The sequence below is a fragment of the Gadus macrocephalus genome, chromosome 4, assembly GCF_031168955.1.
Source record: "Gadus macrocephalus chromosome 4, ASM3116895v1".
NCBI classification, from domain to species: Eukaryota; Metazoa; Chordata; class Actinopteri; order Gadiformes; family Gadidae; genus Gadus; species Gadus macrocephalus.
This window is the reverse complement of record NC_082385.1, coordinates 34800130-34817890: the sequence shown is the minus strand read 5'-3', so window position 1 is coordinate 34817890 and position 17761 is coordinate 34800130. Positions and strand designations below refer to the sequence as shown.

General features: G+C 43.4%; 1 protein-coding gene and 4 non-coding genes across 7 annotated transcripts in view; 4 read left to right on the top strand and 1 right to left on the bottom strand.

Moving 5' to 3' along the window:
• fmnl2b (formin-like 2b) overlaps window positions 1-3928 on the bottom strand; it is a 37820-nt gene extending 33892 nt beyond the window's left edge. For all 3 annotated transcript variants that reach the window (XM_060050978.1, XM_060050979.1, XM_060050980.1), the window contains exon 1: window positions 3008-3928. In XM_060050978.1, the coding sequence (XP_059906961.1) occupies window positions 3008-3124 (117 nt within the window). In that variant the 5' untranslated portion in view covers window positions 3125-3928. The remainder of the gene's footprint in view (window positions 1-3007) is intronic.
• A 2582-nt stretch (window positions 3929-6510) lies between these two features.
• LOC132456674 (5S ribosomal RNA) lies at window positions 6511-6629 on the top strand. The gene has a single exon (XR_009525543.1). It is a non-coding gene; the product is annotated as a 5S ribosomal RNA (ribosomal RNA).
• A 2922-nt stretch (window positions 6630-9551) lies between these two features.
• LOC132456673 (5S ribosomal RNA) lies at window positions 9552-9670 on the top strand. Its single transcript, XR_009525542.1, has one exon. It is a non-coding gene; the product is annotated as a 5S ribosomal RNA (ribosomal RNA).
• A 1732-nt stretch (window positions 9671-11402) lies between these two features.
• On the top strand, window positions 11403-11521 carry LOC132456672 (5S ribosomal RNA). The gene has a single exon (XR_009525541.1). It is a non-coding gene; the product is annotated as a 5S ribosomal RNA (ribosomal RNA).
• A 3069-nt stretch (window positions 11522-14590) lies between these two features.
• LOC132456697 (5S ribosomal RNA) lies at window positions 14591-14709 on the top strand. The gene has a single exon (XR_009525563.1). It is a non-coding gene; the product is annotated as a 5S ribosomal RNA (ribosomal RNA).
• The last annotated feature ends 3052 nt before the right edge of the window (window positions 14710-17761 follow it).

Below are 17761 nucleotides of genomic sequence, written 5' to 3'. Positions count from 1 at the left end.
GTACAAATACGTATCGTTACACCCCTAGTCTCCACCCCCTAGTCTCTACCTCCTAGTCTCTACCTCCTAGTCTCTACCCCCTAGTCTCTACCTCCTAGTCTCCACCCCCTAGTCTCTACCTCCTAGTCTCTACCTCCTAGTCTCTACCCCCTAGTCTCTACCTCCTAGTCTCTACCCCCTAGTCTCTACCTCCTAGTCTCTACCCCCTAGTCTCTACCTCCTAGTCTCTACCTCCTAGTCTCTACCTCCTAGTCTCTACCTCCTAGTCTCTACCCCCTAGTCTCTACCTCCTAGTCTCTACCTCCTAGTCTCTACCCCCTAGTCTCTACCTCCTAGTCTCTACCTCCTAGTCTCTACCTCCTAGTCTCTACCTCCTAGTCTCTACCTCCTAGTCTCTACCTCCTAGTCTCTACCCCCTAGTCTCCACCCCCTAGTCTCTACCTCCTAGTCTCTACCTCCTAGTCTCTACCTCCTAGTCTCTACCTCCTAGACTCTACCTCCTAGTCTCTACCTCAGAGTCTCTACCTCCTAGTCTCTACCTCCTAGTCTCTACCTCCTAGTCTCTACCTCCTAGTCCCTACCTCAGAGTCTCTACCTCCTAGTCTCTACCTCCTAGTCTCTACCTCCTAGTCCCTACCTCAGAGTCTCTACCTCCTAGTCTCTACCTCCTAGTCTCTACCTCCTAGTCTCTACCTCCTAGTCTCTACCCCCTAGTCTCTACCTCCTAGTCTCTACCTCCTAGTCTCTACCTCCTAGTCTCTACCTCCTAGTCTCTACCTCCTAGTCCCTACCCCCTAGTCTCTACCTCCTAGTCTCTATCTCCTAGTCTCTACCCCCTAGTCTCTACCTCCTAGTCTCTACCTCATAGTCTCTACCTCCTAGTCTCTACCTCCTAGTCTCTACCCCCTAGTCTCTACCTCCTAGTCTCTACCTCCTAGTCTCTACCTCCTAGTCTCTACTTCCTAGTCTGTACCCCCTAGTCTCTACCTCCTAGTCTCTACCTCCTAGTCTCTACCTCCTAGTCTCTACCTCCTAGTCTCTACTTCCTAGTCTGTACCCCCTAGTCTCTACCTCCTAGTCTCTACCTCCTAGTCTCTACCCCCTAGTCTCTACCCCCTAGTCTCTACCTCCTAGTCTCTACCTCCTAGTCTCTACCTCCTAGTCTCTACCCCCTAGTCTCTACCTCCTAGTCTCTACCTCCTAGTCTCTACCTCCTAGTCTTCACCCCCTAGTCTCTACCTCCTAGTCTCTACCCCCTAGTCTCTACCTCCTAGTCTCTACCCCCTAGTCTCTACCTCCTAGTCTCTACCTCCTAGTCTCTACCTCCTAGTCTCTACCTCCTAGTCTCTACCTCCTAGTCTCTACCCCCTAGTCTCTACCTCCTAGTCTCTACCTCCTAGTCTCTACCCCCTAGTCTCTACCCCCTAGTCTCTACCTCCTAGTCTCTACCTCCTAGTCTCTACCTCCTAGTCTCTACCTCCTAGTCTCTACCTCCTAGTCTTCACCCCCTAGTCTCTACCTCCTAGTCTCTACCCCCTAGTCTCTACCTCCTAGTCTCTACCTCCTAGTCTCTACCTCCTAGTCTCTACCTCCTAGTCTCTACCCCCTAGTCTCTACCTCCTAGACTCCACCCCCTGGTCTCCACCCCCTAGTATCTCCAGCCGGTGAGAGGCGGTGCTAGGCAGGGTTTCCTGGTGAGGGGCGGAGCTAGGCAGGGTTTCCTGGTGAGGGGCGGAGCTAGGCAGGGTTTCCTGGTTAGGGGCGGAGCTAGGCAGGGTTTCCTGGTGAGGGGCGGAGCTAGGCAGGGTTTCCTGGTGAGGGGCGGAGCTAGGCAGGGTTTCCTGGTTAGGGGCGGAGCTAGGCAGGGTTTCCTGGTGAGGGGCGGAGCTAGGCAGGGTTTCCTGGTTAGGGGCGGAGCTAGGCAGGGTTTCCTGGTGAGGGGCGGAGCAAGGCAGGGTTTCCTGGTGAGGGGCGGAGCAACACAGGGTTTCCTGGTGAGGGGCGGAGCAACGCAGGGTTTCCTGGTGAGGGGCGGAGCAACGCAGGGTTTCCTGGTGAGGGGCGGAGCTAGGCAGGGTTTCCTGGTGAGGGGCGAAGCAACACAGGGTTTCCTGGTGTGTTGCCAGCATGAGGGGCGGAGCTATGGTGAAACTCAGTGAGTGACAAGATGGAGGACGGAGCAGAGAAGGTCTCTGGGGGATCTCGGTGGATTTAAAGCTCCTTGTTCAGACGTCTGTGGGCGGTTTGAGGCGTTAGTCTGAGATTAACTCTACTGCTAGTCTACAGGCACACAGACAGACAGACAGACAGACAGACAGACAGACAGACAGACAGACAGACAGACAGACAGACAGACAGACAGACAGGTCGACACACAGACAGACAGACAGACAGGTAGACAGACAGGTAGACAGACAGACAGACATCCAGACAGACAGGTCGACACACAGACAGACAGACAGGTAGACAGGTAGACACACAGACAAACGGACAAACAGGTAGACAGACAGACAGACAGACAGACAGACAGACAGACAGACAGACAGGTCGACACACAGACAGACAGACAGACAGACAGACAGACAGACAGACAGACAGACAGACAGACACACAAAGAGGTAGACACACAGACAGGCAAGAAGACAGGTAGACAGACAGGTAGACAGACAGGTGGACAGACAGGTGGACAGACAGGTGGACTGATGAATTCTCTTTGAATTCAAACCAGACACATCACACACACAGGTTCAGTGTCTCAGACAGACTAGCCTTTCAGTGCAACGGTGTGTGTGTGTGTGTGTGTGTGTGTGTGTGTGTGTGTGTGTGTGTGTGTGTGTGTGTGTGTGTTTTCATGGCTGTGTGTATGGTGTGTGTGTGTGTGTGTGTGTGTGTGTTTGTGTGTCTGCGTGTGTCTCTGTATGTATTTGTGTGTGTGTGTGTGTGTGTGTGTGTGTGTGTGTGTGTGTGTGTGTGTGTGTGTGTGTGTGTGTGTGTGTGTCTGTCTCACCAGGGCGATGGAGAAGCGCTCCTCGAGCTCCGTCGGGTCCGGCATGGGCAGCTTCACCGGAGCGGCTCGCGCGCGGATCACCGCCAGCTGGCTCTCCATGCTCTCCGTGTTCCCCATCACGCGCACACGCACGGATATCCCCGACACTCGCACGCGCACGCTCGTCTGGGCAGACTTGCTGATCAAGCAATAATCAATGAATACCTGCCTACACACACACACACATGGGCTTTGGACTCCACGCGTCAATCAAAACACACGCACGCGCGTTGTGTGCGCGTGTGTGATGGAGAGCGCACACACCCCTCTCGTGCCGACACGGGTAGAACCGTCGGTAGCGGCGGCTTCTTTTTATCCTCGACCGTTGGCTCCGTCGGTTCCAGCACGAGCCCCGGGTTCACAGCGCGCGCACCGCCGGTTCTATTGTCTCCATCCTCCTCTCCGCGGCTCCTCGCGCTACGGAACACATCGCCTCGGCGCGCCGCACGAGCTCAAGCATAAGGTACGCGACGGAAGATGAAGATGAAAAGGAGCTAAGACCGTGCTCGTGTGGTTAGGAGCGTGCTCGTGTGTGTGTGTGTGTGTGTGTGTGTGTGTGTGTGTGTGTGTGTGTGTGACACGGATCCAGCCCTCACAACGGGAAGAAAGGGAGAGTCCTGCCGCTCTGTCTCGCTGTCTCTCTACCACGCTCTCTCTCTCTCTAGAGTCCCGCCGCTCTGTCTCTATGTCTCTCTGCCGCTCTCTCCCTGACCACGCCCCCTCTCCACACAATGAGCACCTTCCTCCTCCTCACCCTTCATATTCATCACTATCCTCCTCCTGAGATATGAGGACGTTAATTTATATTTCACCCTGTGGGACCACAGAGCAGCCGCTCTGAAACCGGTGGAGCTAAAGGCTAACGGGTTAGCTTTGTTCGGGTGACATGCATCCTGGGAAATGTAGTCTCCATTCGGGAAGCGCTCGAACTAATGCGCTTTGTGTGTGTGTGGGGAGGGTCTGGGTGTGTGTGTGTGTGTGGGGGGGGGGGCTATTTGTCTGTGGTATTGGTGCACTGTTGCTATAAAGACAACGTTACGTTAAATAAAATAATGTAGGTAGATATGGATCTGATATAAAGAAATATACATAGAAATAGATAAATAAATGAAATATAATATGATAAAATATGATGTAATAGATGATAAATAGAAATAGATGATACATCATAAATAGGAAATAATATGCTAATGAATTGATTTGATTCGGTGCTTTCCTAAAGAGTTGACGTGTGTGTGTGTGTGTGTGTGTGTGTGTGTGTGTGTGTGTGTGTGTGTGTGTGTGTGTGTGTGTGTGTGTGTGTGTGTGTGTGTGTGTGTGTGTGTGTGTGTGTGTGGGGGGGGGGGGGGGGGGGAGCAGGGCCGGCGATCGGCATAGGCGAGCTAGGCGACCGCCTAGGGCGACAAATGCGTTGGGGGCGCCCTCTGGTGGCGCCCTTAATTAAAAAATATATCAATTCAAATATACGACGCGAACGGAGAAGCGAGGGGGCGCGGGAGCAATTGTCAGGGCGGCCCGAAACCGTCAGCGTAGCACCCCCCCACGGCCAGCGCCGGCCCTGGGGGGGAGTCATATGATCATATCTGTAGTTCAGAGGGGCGGGGGAACAGCGCCCCTAACGGCACACCACCACAGGGCCGCTCGATCTGTGACGCAGAACACGTTCAGCCGCCAGAGGGCGACGTCATCACGCTCAGTGACCGATACCGCCCGTAGGTCCAGGACCAGGGAGAGCTCCTCTCTCTCTCCCTCTCTCCCTCTCTCCCTCTCTCCCCTCTTTCGCTCTCTCTCTCTCTCTCTCTCTCTCTCTCTCTCTCTCTCTCTCTCTCTCTCTCTCTCTCTCTCTCTCTCTCTCTCTCTCTCTCTCTCTCTACCTTTCTCTCTACCTCTCTCCCTCTCTACCTCTCTCTCACATCCTATTTTAGAGAGAGAGAGAGGGAGAGGGAGAGAGAGAGAGAGGAGCTCTCCCTGGTCCTGGACCTACGGGCGGTATCGGTCACTGAGCGTGATGACGTCGCCCTCTGGCGGCTGAACGTGTTCTGCGTCACAGATCGAGCGGCCCTGTGGTGGTGTTTCGGATCCCCGCAAAAACGTCGTTAGGGGTAACTCTGTCGTTTATTATTGGTCAACATGGATAAAACATGAGTGGTAACTCTGTTGTTTTTTATTGGTCAACATGGATAAAACATGAGTGGTAACTCTGTTTTTTATTGGTCGTCATGAAAAAAAACATAAGGGGTAACGCTGTTGTTTTTTATTTGTCGTCATGAAAAAAAATATGAGGGGTAACACTGTTTTTTATTTGTCGTCATGAAAAAAAACATAAGGGGTAAACACTTGTTTTTTATTGGTCGTCATGAAATAAAAACATAAGGGGAAACACTGTTTTTTATTGGTCATCATGAAATTATAAAGTCAAGTATAACCATTGTAATGACTTTATTCTGTGTCTTGATGGTGCATTGTTAAGTGCGGAGGTTAACACTCTAAAAAGCTCAGGTTCGGATCCCCGCAAAAACGTTGACAGGGGTACCACTGTTGTATGTTATAGGTCAACATGGAAAAAAACATGAGGCTGAACTGTCGTTTTCTATCGGCCGTCATGAAATAAACATAAGGTGTGGCAACCCGCCACGCAGGGACGCTGGAAGTAATTCACAGTTGGGGGTACACACTTCTTTTATTTCCACGGGGGTTTTTGCATTTCACATTCAGCCTCTCGCCACCAGGGGGGGCTGCAGCCCCCCCAGCCCCCCCACTTCCAGCGTCCATGCCGCCACGTTGAGCGCACCAACTCCTCCCAAACAGGACACAATTGCGTTGCGAAAAGCCAAAAAAAGGCATGTTTATTTCAGAACATAAAAGTCTCTCCAAACACAAAAAACGTACGACCTGGGAGGAATCAACGGTCCCCTCCTTCGTGGGTGGAATCCCGTCACCCACGAGGACCGGTCTCTCCGTGCTGGAGCTCCAGGGCTGGGTGAGCCCCGAATGAGTGGAGAAGCGGGCTATTTAAGCCCTGCTTCTCCACTTGTTCCTCAGGTGCTCTGAATATCCTTAATTGGCCCAGGCCGGGTTGCCACAAAGGGGTAACACTGTCGTATTTTATTGGTTGTCTTTGTCAAATAACATGTAAGGGGTAACACTGTCGTATTCTATTGGTCATCATGAAAAAAAACATAGGGGGTAACACTGTTGTTTTTCTTTGGTCGTCATGAAAAAAAACACAAGGGGTAACACTGTCGTTTTTATCAAATGAAACATGAGGGGTAACACTGTCATTTTTTATTGGTCGTCATGAAAATAAAATAAGGGGTAACACTGTCGATTTTTGTCAATTAAAACATAGGGGGTAAAACTGTCGTTTTTATCAAATGAAACATGAGGGGTGACACTGTCATTTTTCTTTGGTCGTCATGAAAAAAACATAAGGGGTAACACTGTTGTTTTTTATTGGTCGTCATGAATACGGCCATACCACCCTGAACACGCCCGATCTCGTCTGATCTTGGAAGCTGAGCAGGGTCGGGCCTGGTTAGTACCTGGATGGGAGACCGCCTGGGAATACCAGGTGCTGTAAGTGGTGTCGGGTGGTGGCCTATAGGTGGCACGCTTCCCTCTGGCCCCCTTACTCATCAATCCCGATGCCCCAGTGCAGTGACGGGGACACTGTGCTGTGGAAGGTGCCGTCCTTCGGAGGAGACGTAAAACCGAGGTTCTGACTCACTTTGGTCATAAAAGATCCCATGGCACTGATCGTAAAGAGTAGGGGTTTCCGCGGTGTCCTGGCCCAACCAGGCTCATTCAGTCTGCCCCCTAATCATCCTCCTGTATAATTGGCTGACTCATTAATTCCCTCACTCTCCACCTCAAGCTGGTGTGTGGTGAGCGTTCTGGTGCAGATTGGCTGCCGTGCACCACCCGTGTTGGTGCTACACACTGGTGGTGGTTAGTGAGGTTCCCCCTTCCCTGTAAACAGCGTCTTTGAGTGTCTAGAAAAGCGCTATATAAATTCAATCCATTATTATTATTATTATGAATAAAAACATAAGGGGTAACACTGTTGTTTTTTATTGGTCGTCATTAAAAAATATAAGGGGTAACACTGTTTTTTTTTATTGGTCGTCATGAAAAGAAACATAAGGGGTAACACTGTTGTTTTTTATTGGTCGTCATGAAAAAAAACATAAGGGAAACATAAGGGGTAACACTGTTGTTTTTTATTGGTCGTCATGAAAAGAAACATAAGGGGTAACACTGTTGTTTTTTATTGGTCGTCATGAAAAGAAACATAAGGGGTAACACTGTTGTTTTTTATTGGTCGTCATGAAAAAAAACATAAGGGAAACATAAGGGGTAACACTGTTGATTTTTATTGGTCGTCATGAAAAAAAACATAAGGGGTAACACTGTTGTCTATGTCAAATAAAATATAAGGGGTAACACTGTTGTTTTTTTATTGGTCGTCATGAATAAAAACATAAGGGGTAACACTGTTGTTTTTTATTGGTCGCCATGAAAAAAACATAAGGGGTAACACTGTTGTTTTTTATTGGTCGTCACGAAAAAAAACATAAGGGGTAACACTGTCGTATTTTATTGGTCGTCACGAAAAAAAACATAAGGGGTAACACTGTCGTATTTTATTGGTTTTCTTTGTCAAATAACATGTAAGGGGTAACACTGTCGTATTCTATTGGTCATCATGAAAAAAAACATAGGGGGTAACACTGTTGTCTTTGTCAAATAACATGTAAGGGGTAACACTGTCGTATTCTATTGGTCATCATGAAAAAAAACATAGGGGGTAACACTGTTGTTTTTCTTTGGTCGTCATGAAAAAAAACACAAGGGGTAACACTGTCGTTTTTATCAAATGAAACTTGAGGGGTAACACTGTTGTTTTTTATTGGTCGTCATGGAAATAAAATAAGGGGTAACACTGTCGATAATTATCAATTAAAACATAGGGGGTAACACTGTCGTTTTTATCAAATGAAACATCAGGGGTAACACTGTCGTTTTTATCAAATGAAACATGAGGGGTGACACTGTCGTCTTTCTTTGGTCGTCATGATAAAAACCATAAGGGGTAACACTGTTGTTTTTTATTGGTCGTCATGAAAAAAAACATAAGGGGTAACACTGTTGTTTTTTATTGGTCGTCATGAAAAAAAACATAAGGGGTAACACTGTCGTATTTTATTGGCTGTCTTTGTCAAATAAAATATTAGGGGTAGCACTGTCGTATTTTATTGGTCGTCATGGAAAAAAACAAAAGGGGTAACACCGTTGTCTTTGTCAAATAACATGTAAGTGGTAACACTGTCGTATTCTATTGGTCGTCATGAAAAAAAACATAGGGGGTTCCACTTTTGTTTTTCTTTGGTCGTCATGAAAAAAAACACAAGGGGTAACACTGTCGTTTTTATCTAATGAAACATGAGGGGTAACACTGTGGTTTTTTTATTGGTCGTCATGGAAATAAAATAAGGGGTAACACTGTCGATATTTATCAATTAAAACATAGGGGGTAACACTGTCATTTTTATCAAATGAACCATCAGGGGTAACACTGTCGTTTTAATCAAATGAAACATGAGGGGTGACACTGTCGTTTTTCTTTGGTCGTCATGAAAAAAAGCATAAGGGGTAACACTGTTGTTTTTTATTGGTCGTCATGAAAAAAAACATAAGGGGTAACACTGTTGTTTTTTATTGGTCGTCATGAAAAAAAACTTAAGGGAGTGCATATAACCTCAGACTTAAAACACTGTTGTCTTTGTCAAATAAAATATAAGGGGTAACACTGACGTTTTTTATTGGTCGTCATGAAAAAAAACTTAAGGGAGTGCATATAACCTCAGACTTAATTAAAAAATAAATCTCAGTGGGAAATGAAGAGAGCAGTGAGCTAACCCCCTGGAGACCGGGGTTCAAGTCCGGTTGATGTCCTCTGCTGGAAGACTCTAGTTTCTATTTCATGCGAATTATAAAGTCAAGTATAACCATTGTGATGACTTAATTCGGTGCATTGATAAGTGCGGAGGTTAACACTCTAAACAGCTCAGGTTTGGATCCCCGCAAAAACGTTGACAGGGGTACCACTGTCGTTTTTTATGGTCAACATGGAAAAAACATGAGGGGTAACTGTCGTTTTTCATTGGCCGTCATGAAATAAACATAAGGGGTAACACTGTCGATATTTATCAAATAAAACATAGGGGGTAACACTGTTGTTTTTCTTTGGTCGTCATGAAAAAAAACACAAGGGGTAACACTGTCGTTTTTATCAAATGAAACATGAGGGGTAACACTGTCATTTTTTATTGGTCGTCATGAAAATAAAATAAGGGGTAACACTGTCGATATTTATCAATTAAAACATAGGGGGTAAAACTGTCGTTTTTATCAAATGAAACATGAGGGGTGACACTGTCATTTTTCTTTGGTCGTCATGAAAAAAACATAAGGGGTAACACTGTTGTTTTTTATTAGTCGTCATGAATACGGCCATACCACCCTGAACACGCCCGATCTCGTCTGATCTTGGAAGCTGAGCAGGGTCGGGCCTGGTTAGTACCTGGATGGGAGACCGCCTGGGAATACCAGGTGCTGTAAGTGGTGTCGGGTGGTGGCCTATAGGTGGCACGCTTCCCTCTGGCCCCCTTACTCAACAATCCTGATGCCCCAGTGCAGTGACGGGGACACAGTGCTGTGGAAGGTGCCGTCCTTCGGAGGAGACGTAAAACCGAGATTCTGACTCACTTTGGTCATAAAAGATCCCATGGCACTGATCGTAAAGAGTAGGGGTTTCCGCGGTGTCCTGGCCCAACCAGGCTCATTCAGTCTGCCCCCTAATCATCCTCCTGTATAATTGGCTGACTCATTAATTCCCTCACTCTCCACCTCAAGCTGGTGTGTGGTGAGCGTTCTGGTGCAGATTGGCTGCCGTGCACCACCCGTGTTGGTGCTACACACTGGTGGTGGTTAGTGAGGTTCCCCCTTCCCTGTAAACAGCGTCTTTGAGTGTCTAGAAAAGCGCTATATAAATTCAATCCATTATTATTATTATTATGAATAAAAACATAAGGGGTAACACTGTTGTTTTTTATTGGTCGTCATGAAAAGAAACATAAGGGGTAACACTGTTGTTTTTTATTGGTCGTCATGAAAAGAAACATAAGGGGTAACACTGTTGTTTTTTATTGGTCGTCATGAAAAAAAACATAAGGGAAACATAAGGGGTAACACTGTTGTTTTTTATTGGTCGTCATGAAATGAAACATAAGGGGTAACACTGTTGTTTTTTATTGGTCGTCATGAAAAGAAACATAAGGGGTAACACTGTTGTTTTTTATTGGTCGTCATGAAAAAAAACATAAGGGAAACATAAGGGGTAACACTGTTGATTTTTATTGGTCGTCATGAAAAAAAACATAAGGGGTAACACTGTTGTCTATGTCAAATAAAATATAAGGGGTAACACTGTTGTTTTTTTATTGGTCGTCATGAATAAAAACATAAGGGGTAACACTGTTGTTTTTTATTGGTCGCCATGAAAAAAAACATAAGGGGTAACACTGTTGTTTTTTATTGGTCGTCACGAAAAAAAACATAAGGGGTAACACTGTCGTATTTTATTGGTCGTCACGAAAAAAAACATAAGGGGTAACACTGTCGTATTTTATTGGTTTTCTTTGTCAAATAACATGTAAGGGGTAACACTGTCGTATTCTATTGGTCATCATGAAAAAAAACATAGGGGGTAACACTGTTGTTATTCTTTGGTCGTCATGAAAAAAAACACAAGGGGTAACACTGTCGTATTTTATTGGTTGTCTTTGTCAAATAAAATATTAGGGGTAACACTGTCGTATTTTATTGGTCGTCATGGAAAAAAACAAAAGGGGTAACACTGTTGTCTTTGTCAAATAACATGTAAGGGGTAACACTGTCGTATTCTATTGGTCATCATGAAAAAAAACATAGGGGGTAACACTGTTGTTTTTCTTTGGTCGTCATGAAAAAAAACACAAGGGGTAACACTGTCGTTTTTATCAAATGAAACTTGAGGGGTAACACTGTTGTTTTTTATTGGTCGTCATGGAAATAAAATAAGGGGTAACACTGTCGATAATTATCAATTAAAACATAGGGGGTAACACTGTCGTTTTTATCAAATGAAACATCAGGGGTAACACTGTCGTTTTTATCAAATGAAACATGAGGGGTGACACTGTCGTCTTTCTTTGGTCGTCATGATAAAAACCATAAGGGGTAACACTGTTGTTTTTTATTGGTCGTCATGAAAAAAACATAAGGGGTAACACTGTTGTTTTTTATTAGTCGTCATGAATACGGCCATACCACCCTGAACACGCCCGATCTCGTCTGATCTTGGAAGCTGAGCAGGGTCGGGCCTGGTTAGTACCTGGATGGGAGACCGCCTGGGAATACCAGGTGCTGTAAGTGGTGTCGGGTGGTGGCCTATAGGTGGCACGCTTCCCTCTGGCCCCCTTACTCAACAATCCTGATGCCCCAGTGCAGTGACGGGGACACAGTGCTGTGGAAGGTGCCGTCCTTCGGAGGAGACGTAAAACCGAGATTCTGACTCACTTTGGTCATAAAAGATCCCATGGCACTGATCGTAAAGAGTAGGGGTTTCCGCGGTGTCCTGGCCCAACCAGGCTCATTCAGTCTGCCCCCTAATCATCCTCCTGTATAATTGGCTGACTCATTAATTCCCTCACTCTCCACCTCAAGCTGGTGTGTGGTGAGCGTTCTGGTGCAGATTGGCTGCCGTGCACCACCCGTGTTGGTGCTACACACTGGTGGTGGTTAGTGAGGTTCCCCCTTCCCTGTAAACAGCGTCTTTGAGTGTCTAGAAAAGCGCTATATAAATTCAATCCATTATTATTATTATTATGAATAAAAACATAAGGGGTAACACTGTTGTTTTTTATTGGTCGTCATGAAAAGAAACATAAGGGGTAACACTGTTGTTTTTTATTGGTCGTCATGAAAAGAAACATAAGGGGTAACACTGTTGTTTTTTATTGGTCGTCATGAAAAAAAACATAAGGGAAACATAAGGGGTAACACTGTTGTTTTTTATTGGTCGTCATGAAAAGAAACATAAGGGGTAACACTGTTGTTTTTTATTGGTCGTCATGAAAAGAAACATAAGGGGTAACACTGTTGTTTTTTATTGGTCGTCATGAAAAAAAACATAAGGGAAACATAAGGGGTAACACTGTTGATTTTTATTGGTCGTCATGAAAAAAAACATAAGGGGTAACACTGTTGTCTATGTCAAATAAAATATAAGGGGTAACACTGTTGTTTTTTTATTGGTCGTCATGAATAAAAACATAAGGGGTAACACTGTTGTTTTTTATTGGTCGCCATGAAAAAAAACATAAGGGGTAACACTGTTGTTTTTTATTGGTCGTCACGAAAAAAAACATAAGGGGTAACACTGTCGTATTTTATTGGTCGTCACGAAAAAAAACATAAGGGGTAACACTGTCGTATTTTATTGGTTTTCTTTGTCAAATAACATGTAAGGGGTAACACTGTCGTATTCTATTGGTCATCATGAAAAAAAACATAGGGGGTAACACTGTTGTTATTCTTTGGTCGTCATGAAAAAAAACACAAGGGGTAACACTGTCGTATTTTATTGGTTGTCTTTGTCAAATAAAATATTAGGGGTAACACTGTCGTATTTTATTGGTCGTCATGGAAAAAAACAAAAGGGGTAACACTGTTGTCTTTGTCAAATAACATGTAAGGGGTAACACTGTCGTATTCTATTGGTCATCATGAAAAAAAACATAGGGGGTAACACTGTTGTTTTTCTTTGGTCGTCATGAAAAAAAACACAAGGGGTAACACTGTCGTTTTTATCAAATGAAACTTGAGGGGTAACACTGTTGTTTTTTATTGGTCGTCATGGAAATAAAATAAGGGGTAACACTGTCGATAATTATCAATTAAAACATAGGGGGTAACACTGTCGTTTTTATCAAATGAAACATCAGGGGTAACACTGTCGTTTTTATCAAATGAAACATGAGGGGTGACACTGTCGTCTTTCTTTGGTCGTCATGATAAAAACCATAAGGGGTAACACTGTTGTTTTTTATTGGTCGTCATGAAAAAAAACATAAGGGGTAACACTGTTGTTTTTTATTGGTCGTCATGAAAAAAAACATAAGGGGTAACACTGTCGTATTTTATTGGCTGTCTTTGTCAAATAAAATATTAGGGGTAGCACTGTCGTATTTTATTGGTCGTCATGGAAAAAAACAAAAGGGGTAACACCGTTGTCTTTGTCAAATAACATGTAAGTGGTAACACTGTCGTATTCTATTGGTCGTCATGAAAAAAAACATAGGGGGTTCCACTTTTGTTTTTCTTTGGTCGTCATGAAAAAAAACACAAGGGGTAACACTGTCGTTTTTATCTAATGAAACATGAGGGGTAACACTGTGGTTTTTTTATTGGTCGTCATGGAAATAAAATAAGGGGTAACACTGTCGATATTTATCAATTAAAACATAGGGGGTAACACTGTCATTTTTATCAAATGAACCATCAGGGGTAACACTGTCGTTTTAATCAAATGAAACATGAGGGGTGACACTGTCGTTTTTCTTTGGTCGTCATGAAAAAAAGCATAAGGGGTAACACTGTTGTTTTTTATTGGTCGTCATGAAAAAAAACATAAGGGGTAACACTGTTGTTTTTTATTGGTCGTCATGAAAAAAAACTTAAGGGAGTGCATATAACCTCAGACTTAAAACACTGTTGTCTTTGTCAAATAAAATATAAGGGGTAACACTGACGTTTTTTATTGGTCGTCATGAAAAAAAACTTAAGGGAGTGCATATAACCTCAGACTTAATTAAAAAATAAATCTCAGTGGGAAATGAAGAGAGCAGTGAGCTAACCCCCTGGAGACCGGGGTTCAAGTCCGGTTGATGTCCTCTGCTGGAAGACTCTAGTTTCTATTTCATGCGAATTATAAAGTCAAGTATAACCATTGTGATGACTTAATTCGGTGCATTGATAAGTGCGGAGGTTAACACTCTAAACAGCTCAGGTTTGGATCCCCGCAAAAACGTTGACAGGGGTACCACTGTCGTTTTTTATGGTCAACATGGAAAAAACATGAGGGGTAACTGTCGTTTTTCATTGGCCGTCATGAAATAAACATAAGGGGTAACACTGTCGATATTTATCAAATAAAACATAGGGGGTAACACTGTTGCTTTTCTTTGGTCGTCATGAAAAAAAACACAAGGGGTAACACTGTCGTTTTTATCAAATGAAACATGAGGGGTAACACTGTCATTTTTTATTGGTCGTCATGAAAATAAAATAAGGGGTAACACTGTCGATATTTATCAATTAAAACATAGGGGGTAAAACTGTCGTTTTTATCAAATGAAACATGAGGGGTGACACTGTCATTTTTCTTTGGTCGTCATGAAAAAAACATAAGGGGTAACACTGTTGTTTTTTATTAGTCGTCATGAATACGGCCATACCACCCTGAACACGCCCGATCTCGTCTGATCTTGGAAGCTGAGCAGGGTCGGGCCTGGTTAGTACCTGGATGGGAGACCGCCTGGGAATACCAGGTGCTGTAAGTGGTGTCGGGTGGTGGCCTATAGGTGGCACGCTTCCCTCTGGCCCCCTTACTCAACAATCCTGATGCCCCAGTGCAGTGACGGGGACACAGTGCTGTGGAAGGTGCCGTCCTTCGGAGGAGACGTAAAACCGAGATTCTGACTCACTTTGGTCATAAAAGATCCCATGGCACTGATCGTAAAGAGTAGGGGTTTCCGCGGTGTCCTGGCCCAACCAGGCTCATTCAGTCTGCCCCCTAATCATCCTCCTGTATAATTGGCTGACTCATTAATTCCCTCACTCTCCACCTCAAGCTGGTGTGTGGTGAGCGTTCTGGTGCAGATTGGCTGCCGTGCACCACCCGTGTTGGTGCTACACACTGGTGGTGGTTAGTGAGGTTCCCCCTTCCCTGTAAACAGCGTCTTTGAGTGTCTAGAAAAGCGCTATATAAATTCAATCCATTATTATTATTATTATGAATAAAAACATAAGGGGTAACACTGTTGTTTTTTATTGGTCGTCATGAAAAGAAACATAAGGGGTAACACTGTTGTTTTTTATTGGTCGTCATGAAAAGAAACATAAGGGGTAACACTGTTGTTTTTTATTGGTCGTCATGAAAAAAAACATAAGGGAAACATAAGGGGTAACACTGTTGTTTTTTATTGGTCGTCATGAAAAGAAACATAAGGGGTAACACTGTTGTTTTTTATTGGTCGTCATGAAAAGAAACATAAGGGGTAACACTGTTGTTTTTTATTGGTCGTCATGAAAAAAAACATAAGGGAAACATAAGGGGTAACAATGTTGATTTTTATTGGTCGTCATGAAAAAAAACATAAGGGGTAACACTGTTGTCTATGTCAAATAAAATATAAGGGGTAACACTGTTGTTTTTTTATTGGTCGTCATGAATAAAAACATAAGGGGTAACACTGTTGTTTTTTATTGGTCGCCATGAAAAAAAACATAAGGGGTAACACTGTTGTTTTTTATTGGTCGTCACGAAAAAAAACATAAGGGGTAACACTGTCGTATTTTATTGGTCGTCACGAAAAAAAACATAAGGGGTAACACTGTCGTATTTTATTGGTTTTCTTTGTCAAATAACATGTAAGGGGTAACACTGTCGTATTCTATTGGTCATCATGAAAAAAAACATAGGGGGTAACACTGTTGTTATTCTTTGGTCGTCATGAAAAAAAACACAAGGGGTAACACTGTCGTATTTTATTGGTTGTCTTTGTCAAATAAAATATTAGGGGTAACACTGTCGTATTTTATTGGTCGTCATGGAAAAAAACAAAAGGGGTAACACTGTTGTCTTTGTCAAATAACATGTAAGGGGTAACACTGTCGTATTCTATTGGTCATCATGAAAAAAAACATAGGGGGTAACACTGTTGTTTTTCTTTGGTCGTCATGAAAAAAAACACAAGGGGTAACACTGTCGTTTTTATCAAATGAAACTTGAGGGGTAACACTGTTGTTTTTTATTGGTCGTCATGGAAATAAAATAAGGGGTAACACTGTCGATAATTATCAATTAAAACATAGGGGGTAACACTGTCGTTTTTATCAAATGAAACATCAGGGGTAACACTGTCGTTTTTATCAAATGAAACATGAGGGGTGACACTGTCGTCTTTCTTTGGTCGTCATGAAAAAAAACATAAGGGGTAACACTGTTGTTTTTTATTGGTCGTCATGAAAAAAAACATAAGGGGTAACACTGTCGTATTTTATTGGCTGTCTTTGTCAAATAAAATATTAGGGGTAGCACTGTCGTATTTTATTGGTCGTCATGGAAAAAAACAAAAGGGGTAACACCGTTGTCTTTGTCAAATAACATGTAAGTGGTAACACTGTCGTATTCTATTGGTCGTCATGAAAAAAAACATAGGGGGTTCCACTTTTGTTTTTCTTTGGTCGTCATGAAAAAAAACACAAGGGGTAACACTGTCGTTTTTATCTAATGAAACATGAGGGGTAACACTGTGGTTTTTTTATTGGTCGTCATGGAAATAAAATAAGGGGTAACACTGTCGATATTTATCAATTAAAACATAGGGGGTAACACTGTCATTTTTATCAAATGAACCATCAGGGGTAACACTGTCGTTTTAATCAAATGAAACATGAGGGGTGACACTGTCGTTTTTCTTTGGTCGTCATGAAAAAAAGCATAAGGGGTAACACTGTTGTTTTTTATTGGTCGTCATGAAAAAAAACATAAGGGGTAACACTGTTGTTTTTTATTGGTCGTCATGAAAAAAAACTTAAGGGAGTGCATATAACCTCAGACTTAAAACACTGTTGTCTTTGTCAAATAAAATATAAGGGGTAACACTGTCGTATTTTATTGGTCGTCACGAAAAAAAACATAAGGGGTAACACTGTCGTATTTTATTGGTTTTCTTTGTCAAATAACATGTAAGGGGTAACACTGTCGTATTCTATTGGTCATCATGAAAAAAAACATAGGGGGTAACACTGTTGTTATTCTTTGGTCGTCATGAAAAAAAACACAAGGGGTAACACTGTCGTATTTTATTGGTTGTCTTTGTCAAATAAAATATTAGGGGTAACACTGTCGTATTTTATTGGTCGTCATGGAAAAAAACAAAAGGGGTAACACTGTTGTCTTTGTCAAATAACATGTAAGGGGTAACACTGTCGTATTCTATTGGTCATCATGAAAAAAAACATAGGGGGTAACACTGTTGTTTTTCTTTGGTCGTCATGAAAAAAAACACAAGGGGTAACACTGTCGTTTTTATCAAATGAAACTTGAGGGGTAACACTGTTGTTTTTTATTGGTCGTCATGGAAATAAAATAAGGGGTAACACTGTCGATAATTATCAATTAAAACATAGGGGGTAACACTGTCGTTTTTATCAAATGAAACATCAGGGGTAACACTGTCGTTTTTATCAAATGAAACATGAGGGGTGACACTGTCGTCTTTCTTTGGTCGTCATGATAAAAACCATAAGGGGTAACACTGTTGTTTTTTATTGGTCGTCATGAAAAAAACATAAGGGGTAACACTGTTGTTTTTTATTAGTCGTCAT